At 34.6% G+C, this 18,717-nt stretch overlaps 1 protein-coding gene across 3 annotated transcripts in view; it reads left to right on the top strand.

Annotated features, from left to right (window-relative positions):
• mindy3 (MINDY lysine 48 deubiquitinase 3) overlaps positions 1-18,197 on the top strand; it is a 44,571-nt gene extending 26,374 nt beyond the window's left edge. For all 3 annotated transcript variants that reach the window (XM_041248834.1, XM_041248835.1, XM_041248833.1), the window contains 5 exons: positions 1,921-1,993; positions 6,945-7,017; positions 9,210-9,297; positions 11,236-11,307; positions 17,202-18,197. In XM_041248834.1, the coding sequence (XP_041104768.1) occupies positions 1,921-1,993; positions 6,945-7,017; positions 9,210-9,297; positions 11,236-11,307; positions 17,202-17,351 (456 nt within the window). In that variant the 3' untranslated portion in view covers positions 17,352-18,197. The remainder of the gene's footprint in view (positions 1-1,920; positions 1,994-6,944; positions 7,018-9,209; positions 9,298-11,235; positions 11,308-17,201) is intronic.
• Positions 18,198-18,717: the final 520 nt, after the last annotated feature.

Genomic DNA, 18,717 nt, shown 5'->3' with positions numbered 1-18,717 from the left:
AGTCAGAGTGCAGGGAATGTTTCTCCCATGCTTACACCTTTGCATAGGTGAGAGGCTTGCAGGCAGCAGCGTTGGGCTTCACAGCATTATGCGAGACACGGCCAGCTGGTGGTGACTGTCGCGTCTTGGATGTAGCCAAAAGGTATTGAGCCACAGTTGAATCGTGCGCATATGGAGTGACGCCAACTGGATGGCTGATGAAGCTGCAGCCATCAGAACCAGTAACCTCTGACACAACACCAGATATACTGTTGAACCCTGTTTAAACAGGGTTAAACATTTCTGAATGGTGGCCAATCTGTTATCTGACAGGTAGGCCCACATGGTAAGGGAGTACAGCACTGGTATTAATTGGCTTTTGGCATCATTGAGGGTGAGACCCAGCCTTGACAGATGCTTCGTCACAATCGCCTTGTGAGCCACTGCTCCCTCCTGCAACTGGGAACAGATCAACCAGTCGTCCACATAGTTCAATACTCTGATCCCTGGCAGCTGCAAGGGGGCTAGGATGGCATCCACACACTTCGAAAGGAGCCTTAACGGGAGCACGGAAAACTCAAATATGATGTGGAGGTGTTTAGCAGTTCAGGACAAGAAAATCGAATGAATGATGCCGTGAATCACTTTAGATTATGCAAAGTACAATAATACTGTCTGCTCCTTGACTTTGGCAGACAGTATCTTCCAACACGACAACGTCCCAAAGCATATGGCTAAGTCCGCTCTGGAATTCTTGAACAAAATGAAGTTCTGGAACAGCCTTCGTAATCACTAGATCTGAATCCAATAGAAATGTTTTGGTCTGAGCTGAAAGAAATCTGCAATACGTAATGGCCCAGATTTAACATACTGGTTAAGAATTATCCTTAACATCTGAAAGCCATAATAAAAGCAAACTGCGGATACACGAAATACTAAAGCAGGGGTGTCAATGCCTTTGGCATAAACCAGTAATAGAAATTAGGTAGATGCTTTTGTTTTTTTTATAAAGATTGTTTGTTTGTTAAACTATCAGAAATTGTGTATTTTGGTCTTTGTCATATTCATTAGTGGCTAATGTTCACTAAATGATTGTATTTAACATGTTTTCTTGAATTATCTTCTTTTAGGTCTATGGTGCCAGTTCTTCTGTCTGCAACTTTATATATGGAAAAATATTATATATTTTAAAAGCATTCTTAGTGTATGACAGACCTATTTTGGGGTAATTGTGTTTCACATTACAAAAATGTAAGCAGGTTCAAATTTGCAATTGACTACAGTATACTGTAAGTTTTTGCTTGGTTTCTCTTATATATGAGATACAGGTACTACTTAACAATGAATTATTACATGTTCATTTGAACAATGAGTGGTCCGTCCGCGTTCCCCCAGAGATTATGAAATTAGCATGCTTTCAACAAGCAAACTGAAGCTGGATTTTAAAATAACTGCCAGTGCCATTTAACCTCTGCTGATTAGCATCTTCCATTGTGATATATATGCTGTCTGCAAATGTTTTAACCAAACAGAAACAAAACGTATCGGATCCTTATCTTAAACTTAGCATTTGCCAAAGATAAACATTTATTGTTTAGTTTGCCTAACTGGTCCCAGAAAATATATCTAGTTTTATTTGTAATTTGGGTTAAGATTGGTTAATTGCCAGAAAGCTGTTTATCAAGCTGTGCTATGTTAAGTAGTCTGAAACTGACTTCAGGACCTCATTGTTTACCAAAAACAAATCGACATAAGATTTTCGGAAAAGAAGCCCCCGCCCCACGCGCGGCTTTTTTTTGGGGGGGGGGGGGGGGGGGGGGACTACAAATCTGGGAAATAAATGATGTTCCTAAATAAATTAAAACATTGTTCCTATAAAATAACACAATATATACCTGTTTAAATTCACAGCTTGATTTTTTTTTTTTTTTTTTTTTTTAGGAAATGCTCCTGGTTGCTCCTGAATCTCCATCAGAACAAGCAAGGAGAGTTTTCCAAACCTTTGACCCAGAAGGTAGGGTAGTACCAATTGTATGAACTTGTATGAATTTTGAAAATCTGCAGTTGCTGCATTCATAAGTGTTAATATCTGAAGCCATTTCAGATTTCAACTTCTTATTTTCAGTGTTAAAATCCTTGGGCAAAATCTAACAAAACCCTTTAATTTGACTTGTGACCTAAGGTGGCTGCTGTGTTGCCATTGTGTCTTTATACTTGGTAGACTGCTGTATTCTATGATTCTCTCAGTATAGTTCCATTACAGGAGGTCTGTTATTAGGGTTCTCATATTTTCATACTAAAACAAACTGTGGTCAAACTTTCTATCTTGGCATTGCCAATCTGAGTGTACGGTGCATTTGACAGTGATGTGTTGCTTGCTTTTCTGTCGTTGTGTAATTTATTTTATAAATATTGTATTCAGTAGGATTTTATGCATGTAAAAGGGGTATGTATTGAAGCTAGTGAAAATGTTAAGGTACTGAAATAACTGTAATGTTAAAGGAAGCATGACATTTCCCTGAACAATAATTAAACTGCTTTTGTGTTCCTCTCAGAATATTTTCCTTTGCATTTACACTTGCAAAACAGTTCCTATAAGTGGATTTAAATGATTTCTAAAACAGGAAGCAATAATCAGTTTAGACTGCAATTTACTGTTCTTTTTGTGACATTTGGATAGCTATCGTAATTGTGCAATTTTCCCAAGATTGGCCAAAATAATTATCTGTACTAGACATATTTGTTACTAATCATGAGGTAAATGCATGATCTCCTCCCCCTTTTTTTTAAAATCAAAAACATTTACAAAATATATTCTCCAGCACCAACAACCACAGCTCAAATGTCTAACATGTTTTTGTACTGTATTTGGTGTAACAGATTATTAAAGCATTATTAAAAGGCATGTAAGCTGTGTTAAACTTCCTTATTTTATTGTTCACAGACAATTTTATTCTCATGAGTTTAAATATGATACACTGTAGGATATTGCATCTGAAAGAAATTCCAAAGAAGTCATATAACCCTAACTCTTTTTAGTACACTTGACTACATCTCAGTTTAGTTGTTACTCCTTTTTTGTCATCTTGTCTTATTTTAGAAGTAGTAAATTGTAAGTTTAATAACTGTGCTATTGTCTTTTATATAAAATATTTTATTTAACTTTAAGTGTGGTGCAGTTAAACCCTGCATCTCTTCAAAGGCATGTTAAGCATCCCAACAAGAAGCTCTATTTACTTCAGGCTCCGGATCAATAAAGTTTGGTAAGACCCCAACTGGTCACTTGAATAACAAACACTCGGATTGTAATTGACCTTTAACTGCAATGCTTGGTAAGAATTGTTCATCCTGATTAAATTTAAGTTTAGGCTATTGCTTTAGCTTTCCCTTCTGTTGTACCAGACACTGTCCTTTTTTGAGAATTGAATATGCAGTAAATCTGTTCCAACAGCTGAGTCAACTACCAGATTTCCCTAGATGGGGATTACTGTAGGCATGTTATTCTGTTAGAGCCCTCTAAATAATCATGTCGATTACAAACTTAATTAAAAACTTTATCATTTTAATCAAAAACTATTCCCATGTTGACAGAATTGTTTTGAGACATTGTATAGAGGCCTGTGTCTAAACTGGATATTCTTGATATTTTATTGTAACGTTTTAATGCCATGTCTCCCTAGTAGCTTTTTTATTGAATGCAGTAAGTAAAAAGTTAAATTAGTTCTTAAAACTTGTATTGTTAAAAAGACTGTGCTAAAATAAACACTTCAAAGTAACTATTTTACCTTGTTTGGAGCCCAGCAGTGCCAATCAGACTCACCTTTCATGCTTAAATATGTGCTCCTTGGCTTTAGTTTAGAACAATGGTGAAAGGCATGGGACTCTGAAGACCTGCCCAATCACTGCTGCGTTTTGAAGGTTTTCTTCATTTCGCAAAAGTTTTACCCACTTGGAATTGTATTTTTCCAAATGTTACAGATGATAGGTAGATATCATGTTACGTAGTATGATTTTAAGTCATTAACCCACCAAAAGGATGACGTTAGTTTATTGCTTATTTTTTGTTTAATATTTTTTGTTGGTTTTGTATGTTATTAGTTTACATGGTTTGGCTGTTTTGCTTCGTAAGAGTACATATTCTTACATGGTTTGGCTGTTCTGCTTCGTAACAGTACATATTCTAAAAGATTATCTATCGTACATATTTTGAATGTTCCTAATATCTAAGTATCTATGCCCTGTGCATAGCTGTGCTTTTCGGGTTAGTCTTTAGTTTTCAGGCATGCAATAGTTCTGAAGTTATTTTTAACAAGGTTCGGTTTAGTAAATAATATTACAAAGTACAAAATCACACGAGTGTTGCCTTCATCTTGTTCTCACAGGCAAGCTCTATTCTGGGTGTTGAGGTAAGGAAACTGATAAAGCCAACAGGCCTGTGCACTTATACTTTTGGTATAAAAAGCCAATAGATGTCTTGGCTTAAACTAAACAGAATTTATATACAGAAAGATTTGGATTAGTGCCTTTGTATTCTCAATCAGAAACAAACCGCCTGTGGCCCTGAGCTGGCTGTAACAGACTAAGATTTGTTTTATGATTAAAACAGGGACATGCCATGTATGGATAAGAAGATAAACTTGTTGAATTTGAAAATTGTATACAACACATTTCCCTATATAACATAATGTTGATGCAAACATTATGTTGTTTAACTTGTTAGGATGTGTTTGGATGGATGTACTTCAACAGACACAGTGCTGACACTACGTTTATCCCACTAGACAAATAAAACTGACTACAAGAATGATCATTTCTTTATAAACAGAACAATTGAATTCAGTTATGTAATGTGATTGACCTCCCTAAATTAATGTTTTACATGACAAGTTTATTTAACAAATACAAATGTGAGGTAATAAACCCCAGTATAGGAAAACCAATAGAAGATTAAAAGAACAGATTAGAGCCGTTGTTAATTAGTGTTAACTAAATCAACAAACAGTGGAACGTTCTAGAAATACATCAGAATTCTAAATTAACAGCAATTACTAAGACATTCTGTTTCAGATGTGTTCTGCTTGCTTGCTTTATTTGAAGAATAAAAAACACATTTAAGCCATGCACCAAATTTTGGTCTAAAGTTCAGTTCATATCCTCTAGTTTAGGCGAACCAGGTTCTATCAAGTTAACTGCTCCGAGACGTGTGTCTGGTATGGAACAGAACACAGTGACAGCAACAGGAAAGCTGTAAATAACCAATTTCAATAATATTAATATTTCTACATGGAGAATTTGAGGGAAGGTATTAAGACTTTTAACAAGTCTGCAGCAGCATGTGTTTTTATTTATTTATTTAAGTTACAGTCCCCAGATACCTAAAGTGAATGGTGTGAGAATGCACAATGCAGTCACAGAAGTTGAAACTATTCTACGTGATTTCCTAGATTGATATCTCGTTACACTGGCTACCAATAGTTCATCCTTTGGTGGACTCTATTTGTATTTAACAAATGTAAAACTTTCCCAAACTAAAGTTAATTCAGGATTGCTTTTTATGGTTTATCGGTGGGCGTTCTGCTGTGTCTTTTACTCCAGCTGAAAATGATCTTTTCTTGACTGTCATCAAATATGTAAACAGTGGGGATTGCAAAACCCAATTTGGAAGAAACTGTTTTCAATTAAAATGCCTGCCAAAATGCCAGAAGTTAAGTTGAATTCATCACACACAAAGCGTATTTACATTTTCCTGTGCAGTGGTGAATCTCGACTTTAACGTCCTTAACATGTTTCCACTCCTGACGAGAGGTCATTGTAGAAATGAAGGGAAAGGCATCCCTTTGGGTAGGAAGGGTAGCAGAAGCTTACATCCTCTAGTTACAGCTGTACAAAGCTGCTAGCTGCCCTGTCAGAATTCAGTTGGATTTCTGTATACTCAGCCAAGTGTTATCCTTTTTGGCATGTGTCTTTTTAACAGTTCCATACTTTCATCATACCTAAGCAGGTCGGGTGATACTAAGTGTACAATTCACACTGCATACTTTTCTCAGAAAAGTGCAAGATATTGATAAAAATTTTATAGAAAATAACATGTTATAAAAGATACAGAACACTGGAAACATAATTTTTTGTGTGCAATCTGTAACCATCACAAAAAAACATAGCACTCTTGCAGTGAAGTAAACCAACACATTTTATGACCAGCACCGCTGTTGAACAGATTCCATGATGTCTTCTGAACACTTTTGTTGTATCACTCATATATATATTTGTATATAGATATAATATATATATATATATATATTATCTATAATTAATATTATATATATTATATATAAAACAAGAAGTTAATGCCAGTTTGCCTTTTTAAGTAATCTTAATATAATTTCTTATTCTTCAGACAGAGTGGAAATTAAACTACAGAAATACATACTACAGTTTAAGTCTTTTTTTTTTAGATAAAGGGATTCCAAAAGCATGACTTCAGATTGTGGAAGTCATTTATACATCGGGACAATTGTTTCTGGTCCTCAATGCACTGATTGTTTACATCTGCTATGTTTTACGTGGTGAAAATGATAACGACTTTTGAGTTTTCACAAATCTTCAAAATACTAGAGCATGATAGACTAGTCTTTTTCCCTTTTGGATTGCATTATGGAGGAACAGCACATGCAGAATTGCAAATGCTTTGTTATACTTCTGTTGTAAAATTTTTCGAAAAGCTCAAAATAGGCTGTATATTTTAAATAGTAAATGTATATAAAATTTAGAGTAGTAATACTTTTGAGGATGTAACTGAGTTTAAGGTCTCCAGCTGCCCTACAGCATTAAAACACCTTGCTCTGCTGTTCTTGATCCTTTGCCAGTGGACAGCGGTAAACTCTCTTGTCTAATGGTTTTTAGACAAATGAAACATGTCAGACTCTACTGGTTTACCACCTGTCATTGTTTTTATTCTTTTACAGATAATGGATTTATACCTGATACATTGCTGGAGGATGTAATGAAAGCACTGGACCTTGTGTCAGAGACTGAGTAGTAAGTCAATTTGGACATACCCAGTATTATGTTTTAAGTTACAGTCTGGAAATAATGTGGGACTAAATTTACTTAAACCTAATGCATTTAAACTAAACAAAAAAGTAATGACTGGCATGAATATTTTGCATCCATAATTTTGTAAAACTGTTTCACCGTTTTTTCTTAAAATGGATGCTCCATCACGCTACTCACTGTAAAGGTAAAGAACCATTTCAAATCGCACTCTAAAAACAAACAGATCAGAAGACGAGTGAATAGTCTTACTCTTTAATTGAAGAAAATATTGTCCATGGTCAACCATCTAGATCAGAGGTCCTCAAAGTAATTTGGGTACGGGCATAAATTGATCTTGGCTGTTGCTTAGGTTTTTACCACAAAACAAACTTTGTCATAATGTTTACTGATATACTGTGTTTCTTTCAAACCTATACATTGGAAACTTAAATAGACAATTGAAGTAACTATTCTGATATTATTTTATAGGCTACAACTTTTATTTTTGCTTGGAAATCGGGTAAATCCTTCCCAAGATGTTTGGGGTGGTGGCTGCACTAAACCCCTTAAGTTAAACAAACAAATACTTTAGCTTTGTGCTGATTAGTTAAGTGTGTAGCAGACCACCTTTGTTGTCAACCTTTGATGAGCCTTGAGGTCAGATGTCTGTCTTGGGTTGCACATAAAGTTCTAGGTATCTGTAGCCCTGGAGTTAATAGATGTGGGAAAGAGTTTATAAGTCTATAAAAACCTTTTAACCCACAGGTAAAGAAAATCAAAGCAATATTCTCATAAAACAGTACGTTTTTGGTTAAATGCCTACTTTAAATCTTGACAAAGGTTTATTTTTTGTAAAGCACTTTATAGTTGTTATATTACGTTACAAAGTAATATCAGTATAACTTTTAAATTATTTGTATTGTTTGATAAAATCAATTACCATGATATTTGAGGGTAATGGCACAGATAACGTTAAGTCAGAGATATGTAGCATCCACACTTCGAAACCTTCTTTACTTGAAGATCTTATGGTTAAGTCTAGTTCCTGATGAAAGGACCTTTGTGTGTCATGTGATGTGTAGGACATGCCCCAGGGGAGTGACGAGTGTGTGTTTTCAGCTGAGGGACTGCTGTGCTTCTGCTGTGCCCTGCTTTATTGACGTCATACTGCATTTACAAATGTTTTTTGCTTTAAAAATGTCCAAATACTGATAACTTAATTCACTGTAATACTGTCAGTGATGCACAATGAAAACGCAACAGTCTAACAGTCTTAAGTTTTAACATCGTTAGCTCAATGGGCACATACATAATGTTATTTACATTTTAAATAGTGAGCAGATAGGTTTGTTGATTGTTTGAGTAGTATTGTTCCTTGGGGTTACAAAATACTGAGCTCAAGTCATGTGATTTCATAAAAATGCCAGGTGCTCAATGTTTGGTATTTGAGTTGAGTTAAAATTGTCAAAAGTAGTTGAGTACGAATCTGTATAAATAGCCATTTGAAAAGACATGATTTTAATTAATTTAAGAACACGAAAGATATGATCATGCCCCGCTTGAGTAATGAAGATCACCTGGTTGCTGTCGGCATGACTGAAGGCGGTCTGCCTGTGAGAGACGTTGCCCGGAGAATTAGATGTTCTGCTTCAACAATCAGCAGACTAGTCCAGAGAAACCAGGAAACTGGCTCTGCGAGGGACAGACCACACTCTGGAAGGCAAACGGTCACCACATCGGCCCAGGACCATCACATTCAACTGATCCATCTGCGTAATTGTTTTCAGACTGCAGTGGCTACAGCACGAGAAATTGAAGGAAATAACCCGCGCATCAGCAGAATGACTGTAGCTCGCCATCTGCATGAAAAATGATTTGCATGCTCAGAGGCTGTTCAGGGGTAACATGTTGACAGCCGAGAGACGAAATTGAATATATATAATTTGAAACGCTGTTCTGTATTATTATTGTTGGCATTAACACAACAGTTCCTTTCTTTTAAAATTACCTAAAAGAAAAAAATGTCAGTTATCAATTCAGGTGATCATTTATTGTGATATCGCCATTTTCTGTTCAGCTTGTATCATGATGTGAAAAGTCTTGTATCACTGTAGACCTATTATGTAAGGTTGTTTTAAACCATATTAACATGAGTGTTCATTATAACAGGATTTTTTTGTTTTGTTTTGTTTCAGTGTAAACCTCATGAAGAGTAAATTAGACCCTGAAGGATTAGGAATAATATTACTAGGAACTTTTCTGCAAGAGTTCTTTCCTGACCAGGTAATGAATGTATACTTGAGCGGGGGAAGAGTGGGTACTAACTTAACTTGAGCATTAGGTGTGCTTTTATAAAGTGCCATGGTGTAGCATGTAGAGTTAACACTGCTGAGACTATTCCATGTTAAATAGTCTTGCATACAGAGGCTTGCCATTTATATAGGCTGTCTGATTTTCAGTCTTGGCCATTTTGATTAAAACTGGAATTCTATCCTGGAATGTATAAAAGATAGATACTGCTCTTTGTCCGTGATCTATTTGCATCTCATTTTAGAGGGGCAGCCTATTGACAGAAAAGGGTGCGCTATATATTGGATTGTTTTAACCGCTGTGTATTGCATGTTACCTTCTGTGCCTGCTAATAATGCCTCCGGGGCAGGGAAGTTTATGGTGCTGAAAAATATACATGTGATATTTACATGTATATACAAGGTTCTTTTATATATCTGTATAACAAGAAAACATACTGTGGCCGGGTGCCCCCCCCCTGCACGTATTTTGTGTTTGTGTGGTGTGTTATTGTTTACCTTCATGTATGTAGTGGTGCACGGAGTGTGCTATATGTAGCACGGGCGATTTAAAATGTGTATTTGTATTTATGCCCGGGGATTACACAATCACTTCACTGTTTATTTTGAGTGTTTTGTTCAACTTGTTTGTTTTATGTTAAATCTTTTTCACTGTGACCTCTACTTCATTCTCTCACAATCTCCACAAGCTATCCAGGTCACATTTATACTTAATCTATTTTACAAAGATGTTTATGGTTTACAAAGATGACCCCTATGTACTGGTTTAGTCTGTAAATTCACATATAACGTAGGCATGCATTTTTCAGTCTTGTGTTCCACTTTTTAATCTGCTATTACATTTTTACCCATGCTCTATTACAAAACAGTTGTACACATTGTCTATATACTAGGATGACACTTCTTCTATATATATAAAAAGAAAAAAACAGCAATATTTTTGCTTTAGTAAAATAATTTTATTTGCTAAATCTTTGCTTGCTTAAGGTGTGTGTGTTTTTTTTGTTTTTGTTTGAATCTTGGGCCTTACAACCTTTATGTGAGTTATAGCAGTATAATTGTATTAAAATAGCTAACTGATAATGCTGGCATTCTGCGTACAAGTACATTTATTAACATGTGATTAGTTCAAATCAACAGACCAACTGTCCAAGCCCAGTTGGTTGGCCTTTGGGAATACATATAATCACCCTAATTTCTCTGTAACCAAAAAAAAAAGTTGCATTTTGCAACTGCCAAATCAAGATAAAGTGTTTAATGGTCTTAACATTTTGTGCAACTTTTAATATACTTCTAATATCCTTTTGTTTCTATTAACTTATGCTAGTAATAAAACATCTGTTCAGTAGTGCACAAGAGTTCAGTCAGCGATTGTCTAATGGAAAAAACGCTCCAATAATGAATCAAGTCTGTCGTGTAATTCTGAAACGGAGCCTGGATAATGTCTTATTTACTTACAACAGTTCCAAACTCTTATGCTCTATTTGAGGGAAATTAAGCCGGTTTTTATAGAATATTAATCGGAAGGAAAAGGTTCAAACTGTTGTGGCTAAAGTAGCAGGTGGGCATAACATTGAGACAGGTTTTCAAAGCTAAATATGATATCTTAATGAGTTTTGGTTTTGCAGAGCTCTCTTTTTATTAACAGGCTATGCTAAATCTATTCTTAACAGTCTTGTTCTAATATACTTTAGGGTGAAAGCTAAGTGTTTGGAAGTTTCTGTATCCCTACAATTTATTTTTAAGTCTATTAAATTGACGGCACACTTCAGAAAACAAGGTGGACTGTAAGTTTCAACTACAAACTTTCGACACCTTCTGATGTAATTGTTTTGACTGATTAATGGGATGTGAAGACAGGGCATACAGAGGAGAAACGACCATATTAACATGTCTTTCCTTTTTATTTCAGAACTCTGTTATTCCAGACTCATTCCCTGTGTACCACTACAATGGGCTGAAGCAGTCTAACCACAACGAAAAGGTATTAAACAGTATCCTTTACCTAAGCATCCAAAAAGTGGAGGTGCCAAGGGTCATTTTAGTCATCTTAAACATTTTGATGTTTAGTCCAGGATATCATTTTTTTGTGTGTAATTATTTATATTTTAATTAATGTAACAGTAGTATTACAAGGGTCTAAATTGCACAAAAATGGCAAGACCAAAATGGCCTTGGGTTATATAGATTTGTAGAGGACACCAAGGCCAGTGTAGGATGCTGTGTAATTTTGCTTAGGATTGATATATAAAGCTAATTAGTTAGTCACAGAAAGAAACAACAGTTTAACTTAATAATAACTATTTATTTTTCCAGAAAATGCTGGGGTGTTTTTTGTTGGCAAAAGCTAAATGTATTTTTAATTGTATGAATTGTCCTTTGTGGTTACTGGCATGCTAGCATGAGGTGACTTTTATGCCCAAAAGGATGCAAAAAGTAGTTTGTTGGCAAACACCTACTCTGTACTGTTTTAGTTTTATGGGCTGTCTGGTATGGTTGCTGGTAAAATTAATTCTAACAGCAGCGACTCTAAAGTCGGAGTCACAAAGAGCAAGCTATTATAGCATAATAAAAATACAAGGATCAAACAAGACTTTAGACAAATACATTTATTAAAGCTAGAGAGACTGCAAAAATGAGTAATAAAAAAAAGCTTTTGTTTAAACCACTGATGTTACAAAAAGGTAAAATTTTACAATTTGTTAAATTTTAATAGCATGTAATTAATCTTCACAGTTTTTAACATAAGCTAAACAAAGAAATATTGTTACCACGTGTAACATACAAAATGCAGAGGCGTTGCATTTGTGGACTTGAAAAAACAAACTTATCTTTCAAAAGATGGACAAATAATGATAGTAAATACTGTAATGTAAAAAAAGTATTTCCTGCCGTGTTGGTTTCATTGTGGTAAAAATAAGGAAATTAAAATAAGGGGATAATGGCAATTGAACCATATCCAAGTTAGTTACAGTAAATCCTTTTTTAAAACCTGAAAGAAAACTTCTTGTATCTTAAACATTTCTAAACTATTGACCTGAAAAAAGGATCAAGTTTTGCCTTTTGTGCCAGGCCATCTATGTTTTTTTCAGGACTTTTTCTGAGATGGCATTATTACGCACGGTAGAAATCCATATGCTTGAAAGGGTTGTGTTCATTGTTCATTGTTGTCTTCTCCCCTCCCCCGCTGAATTGACTTAACGCAAATCACGTCATCATGTTATTGTTTGGATCCATCACTTCCTAATTTGGTGTGTACAGGTATCTCTAGTGGCTAGAGAAAGAGCGCTGCTGCCACAGTAGATCATACATTGCGGCAATTAAAAAGGGCACCTGCAGCAATTGCGGCATGATCACCGTTAATTTCGAGCCCTGGTATTATAATAAAAGATAATTATATCAAATTAATTTTATTATAATATTAATATAATTATATTAATATTATAATACAAGTGTAGTTTTAGTTGACTGAACTGAGTGACACTGGAGGGCATTTTCAAAACCGTGTAAATCTGCTGTTTTTTAGCTTTAGTGATTTTGCTTTTTTATTTTCAGAACTTTCTTAGTTACCAAGCACGTCACAGATCTTGGATATCTCGGTGAGGTTGAAAAAATCTGAATCATCTTGGAAAATGCTCCAACAAACATTTCTTTTGAAAACATGTCAGATGTACAGCCCTAAAATACAGTTCTAATACTGAGTCAAAGATAGAGCAGGTTTTAAGATGGTGTTGTATAGATAATGTTTTTCGATCCACAACCCTGTGTCTAGTTTATATTCATTATTGTCTTATCTAACTTTGAATTATTATGCCATAGTTGACACAGTTTGAGAAACTAGCTACATCAGCTGTACTTGAAACAAAATAGCAGTGATTAGTCCAGGATCTGATTGAATAAACTAATACATTGGACCAATCATTTGATAAGATAAATTCCCCAGAAGTAAAATTTTAAGTTACACTTGATTCAACAGTGGATTCAATACTATACTGTTATTTAAAACTGTACCTAGAAATCTAAGTGTAATCGTTTTTTTTCCTTTTTTCCACATTAAATCATTTGAAGAGTCCTTTCCTGGGGCACTCTCCCTATGTACCTAAACCCTAAACCCTAACCTCTGAGCAGGAAGTCTAGGAATGCTATAGACAGACTGATAATCAACTGAGGAAAGAGAAAGCAATGCATTCGCCTGCAAAGCTCATAAGTAGTGCAGAATGAGTGTGCTTTGTTCAGATTCCGCTGTACTTTCACTAAATTGATATTAGCCCCAGACTGCTTTCTTTGGAGGTAAACTCATCATCCATTGGGAGTAACAGGAATGTGCTGAAAACAGAAAAAAAAGCATTGTTAATGTTCTGTACCTTGCTTTGTAGATTTAATGCCAAAGTTTTTACTGTATTTTATTACCAATGTATTAGATTGACATTTCCATCCTACATGTCGAGTAATCCCTAGCGCTTCACCAAGCTATGTTACAACCTGAAATCTGAATAAATCTTCATACAGCAACTTTGTAAAACAGAAGACAAGACTGTGTCTGTATTGTTTGACAAGTGAAATATCAAGGCATGTAGTACAGTTTCAATAAACAAATGTCACTCAGAAGCTCTGTTCATTTAAATGCACTACAGCTGAATAATTCAGAATGTAAGAATGAACATAAAATGCACTTGGCGAGAAACTGGTCTGTACTTCTTGGCTAGTATAGAAACCCATCCTGCTGCTATTTTATTCTAAACAGTGACTTATGTAATGGTCGCCCTCCTGTTTAATTAGCTTCGAAGGTTGACCATCACAAGCCACCAGGGGGAACCATACTGTCTAAATAATGGATTTATGTAATATGTGTGTGACTTTTTTAAAATTATTAATATCATTTTATGACAGAGATGCTGTAGAGCAAGGAGTCCATTCCAGTTCTTGTCCTTGTTTCATAATTGTAATACATTATTTCATTGTTTGTATAAAACCTTAAACTAGGTCTAGAATACATGAATAATTTAGGTGTACCCATTAAACCTGGAGTGGAATGATCTTTGGAAACCAGAGCTAGAAGGATGTGTCCATAATTGTAATTCCATACCATAAACTATTTTGTTTGGTTATAGAGTATGCATAATATGAGGTTGATTCCTTTATTGGTATGTTTAAGAAGTGAAATAGCCACTTAGGTGAAGCTGAGTGGTGAAAAGAGAAAAACTGTTTTTAAAATTAACCAATACAAAACTATTAGCGCTTACAGTAGACAGGACTCAATGGGTAATGGTGATACTTGGTGAGGCAGTGGTTAAATTTGCCTATTGGGAATTGCTGTGACTCTTGTGATAGTGGAACAAATACAATGTTTTGTCAGATACACAAATGTCAGTGAAGTCTGAACAGTACACTTTTACTAACAGTAACACTTGGTAGCTAAATGAAGAAAGACAGAATGCAATGTATAATTTAAGGCAGGTCAGATTTTTTTTTGTAGGTTCTTGTAAGCTCACTAGGAGCCAAATTCAATTAACTTTTTGCGGAAACACAATGTTTTTAGGGAAGTATATTGACCCTCGTCTCAAGAAACCAAACTCATATTGCAGTTTGGTGATTGAATATGGAGCAGTCATGTAGCTTGTCTTGGATGATGTAATTTCAATTCACTGGAAAACAATGCCTTTCTTAAAATAAATACTTAGTTCCTGGTTGAAACAAAACAAAAAAAAATGGTCTGTTGGGGGTACTTGGATACCAGCTTTACTAGCCATTGGCTGTTGGCTCTACTAATGTAACTGTATGTCCACAGCTGTATTCTATGACTTAAGTTTCCTTTAACTGACACGTTTTTTCAGTCTTACCAATTTCAATTGTGCACATTGGGATTGACAGTACTCTTATTATTGACTACATTTTTTGTAACCCATGCCATATTTCAGAAACCGATAATATGCATTACTTATATAGTTCTTTCACTTTATAACCTCACTTTTTATTCACAAATCATTTTTTCTTTATCCATATTTACATGCAGTTCTATAATAAATGCAATTTTACCTTGGGATATAATGGGATACTTATTGTTCACAAAACTAATATTAACCCTAGAACCGCTGCAGTTATACTCATACATAAAACCGCCACCGGCAGTAATTATGATGGTTACCTTTTAAACAACATCAATATTATACCAAATGGCTATTGGATACAACTCCAAAAGTTTTATTTAAGCACATCATATCAAACACCTGCACAGCCGAAACCCTGTGTTTAAAAGAACAATTAAACCTAAAAGGGTTTATTTTCAAACTTCCCACATATAAAGCACTACTTCAAAAAAATGAAAAACTATAATAAAATAAACGTTTCAAAAGAATTTAGTATGTAAATAGGTATATGTACATACAAAATTGTTTTTTAATTTAAAACAAAAGTAACATATGTTTTCTCTTGCGTGTAGCTCAGTGCAGCCCAGGTTGAGCTGCAGCAGCCTGCTGTTTTGCAGGTTTCTGATCAAAATGTTTCTACAAAAGCGCTATGTCTAGCTTCAGGATGAACTCTCTCCTACTGATATTTTCCTTGGTGCATGACTGACTTGTACAAAACAAAGGAATTGATGGCTGCCAGGTCCCAGATAACAACAGGCTTGTGTGTGTGTGTGTATATATATATATATATATATATATATATATATATATATATATATATATATATATATATATATATATATATATATATATATAAATATAGTATATTGTAGGTTATATTCAAAATAAATAGATGTATTGTAAAAGGCAGTCAAAATGACTGCTTTTTGCAGTTCTAGGTGGGCGGGATTATAACTTATTTTCACACTACTGCCTTTCAAACGCCGTCAGGGTATTTAATACATGTATTTAGGAAAAATCATAAAAGGACAACCGCATAACTTTCAGACACGCAGAGTAATTTAAATTTAAAAAACACAAACTTTCAAAATGACTGCTGTGGCAGTTCTAGTGTTAGCGTTTGGTTACTGGGTTCAGTGCTGGTAAAAAATAAATAAAATCTGATGACATACGTTGAGGCATATGGAATTAATCATACGACTATCATTTGATGATGTCATTGAATGAGGCAATTCTGTCAAATGACCTCCATGCTGAATGCTTTAAGAAGAATTTTGCTTGAGATTTAGCTTGCTGGGCATCTGCTTAGTTTGTCTTTTAAAAAATAAAATTAAAAAATGGTGACTGTACTGAAAGTCCACATACTCGCTTTTACGCATCAAAAAATCAGAAATACGCTCCAAACCTAATTATAATGGCTAAAAAATATATATATATATATGCATAGCAATTTTGCTGCACAGCTTGTCTGCCTCCTCTCCTGCCTCCCCTAAAACTTCCACTAACAACTACATCTCCCAGAATACAATGTCTTTTAAGTTATTTATGCATTTCCTTATTTTATGTATCTGTATGGCTTTTTATATTGAGTTAACATGTTCACTGAGTTTAAGAATTTAATGTTAAAATATAAGTAACGTAATTAATTTGCAGTCGGTGTGATACCTTGAAAAATATGCCTTGAGCTGATGAAGAATCTTTTAGAACACACACGTGGTTGTACAGTAGTTAAGAGTAACATTGCAGTTAAAATGGAAGGCTTTTTTAATGCCTACCCCATTACCATTAAAGATTGTATAGTATTTATCGAGATTACTCATGACTTCAAGGTAATGTTGCATTTTACTCCCTGAAAATAACTTTTACTGTCTGTGTTAAAATTAGAGGGTAAATTACCCCCAGACCTAAAACCTTATCTGGAGCGCTGGTTGTGGCTTATATGATCAATAAATGTGTAATATTTTATATTTTAACAATACTTTTTTTTTTTTTTTTTCTTTTTTTTTTTTAGGTTATGTATGTAGAGGGAACCGCTTTAGTTCTGGGCTTTGAGGACCCAATGGTGCGCACTGATGATACTCCAATCAAACGCTGTCTGCAAACTAAGTGGCCATACATTGAACTTCTGTGGACCACCGACAGATCTCCCTCATTAAATTAACTCTGATATCTATCTGACAATAAATCAAAAAGTTAGAATGGCCTAAGCTTTCACATCGTTATGGTACGCTCAAGCAGCTGGTGCTGACTTCAGTATAATCAGGGTCTTTTCCTTCCCTGGATTGTACAGAGGTGGGTTTCCATTTAAATATTAAATTGTTCTCATATAAATGTAATTGTCTGTTCCACATTTAACTACTTTTCATAAGGGTATATTTAATTGGAAAACACTGAATGATTACCTATTTACATGTTATGTATTTATTTCTTTTTTTCAAATTTTGTTTAATTTCAGCTTTTTTGTTTCCATGTCAGTAAGTTAAGTTAAAGGGTAACAGTACTGCTGAAGATTATTTTGCTCCAATCAATTCCTTGTGAATTCACACAATTACCTCATAAGCATTGGGTTTAATGCATTTGTCAAAATAACTAACAGCTGCAAACAGAACTTGCATTAAACATAATTCACCCCCACACCCTCCAACTAGCTGTTGATAGCTGTTTTGGTGTGTGGGGTTTTTTTTTGTGTTTTGTTTTGTTTTTTTTTTTCTGTTTTGGATTGGGCAGCAGTTAACATTTTAATTGTTAACAATGTATACTGTGTGTCCTATTAAGCATTATCTAAAACTATTTGAACATTTGATAATTATACATAGTTAACTTAAAGAATAATAAAAAAAAAATAAGTGGCTATTAAATTATATAACTATTATATGAACATAACACTGTCACCAACTGACGTGTATATTTATTGCTGTGTTTTAATGCATGAGAAAAGATTGTTGTTATCAGTACATCTCTAGTGTTCTGTTATTTATTATGATCCAGTGGCTTACCCAAAATAAACTTTTTTTTTTTTTTGGAACAATTTCGAATGGTGTGTTTTTTAATCTTGTATTTATTGCAGCACAGACCTGTAATGTATGAAAGTTAAGCAATTGGAAGCATTCACTAAAAACAAAACATAAAAAAAAAATCTATGAATAGCAAAGGTGGCAAATCACTCTTTTTTTAAAACTATCTGATTTTATATATAAAATCCATGTGTCAGTTGTTGCTCTTGATGTGTATTTTGCGATTTAATCAGAGCATATGAACGATCATATACAGTGCACCCCTTGCTCATGTAATTTGTGTTCTGCCTTATAACTGAAATGACACTACTAGTGGAATGGAATTATAGAGCAAATGTGATCTTAATGGTCAGAACAGACCGCAGTTTCAGTAAATGCATTCAAAATTTCTAAACCGATTTAGAATGATTCATTGAAATGCTTTGTTTGGTTATGCCAGAGTGACCATATGATTTGAGCGTTTAAGAGCGTTTTCTTTTTTTAATTCACCTCCCAGTGTATTCAGGCCTCAGA

This window comes from Polyodon spathula, chromosome 4, assembly GCF_017654505.1.
Source record: "Polyodon spathula isolate WHYD16114869_AA chromosome 4, ASM1765450v1, whole genome shotgun sequence".
Classification (NCBI taxonomy): domain Eukaryota; kingdom Metazoa; phylum Chordata; class Actinopteri; order Acipenseriformes; family Polyodontidae; genus Polyodon; species Polyodon spathula.
Note: the sequence above shows the minus strand (reverse complement) of the source record. Positions and strands in the feature narration are given on the sequence as shown.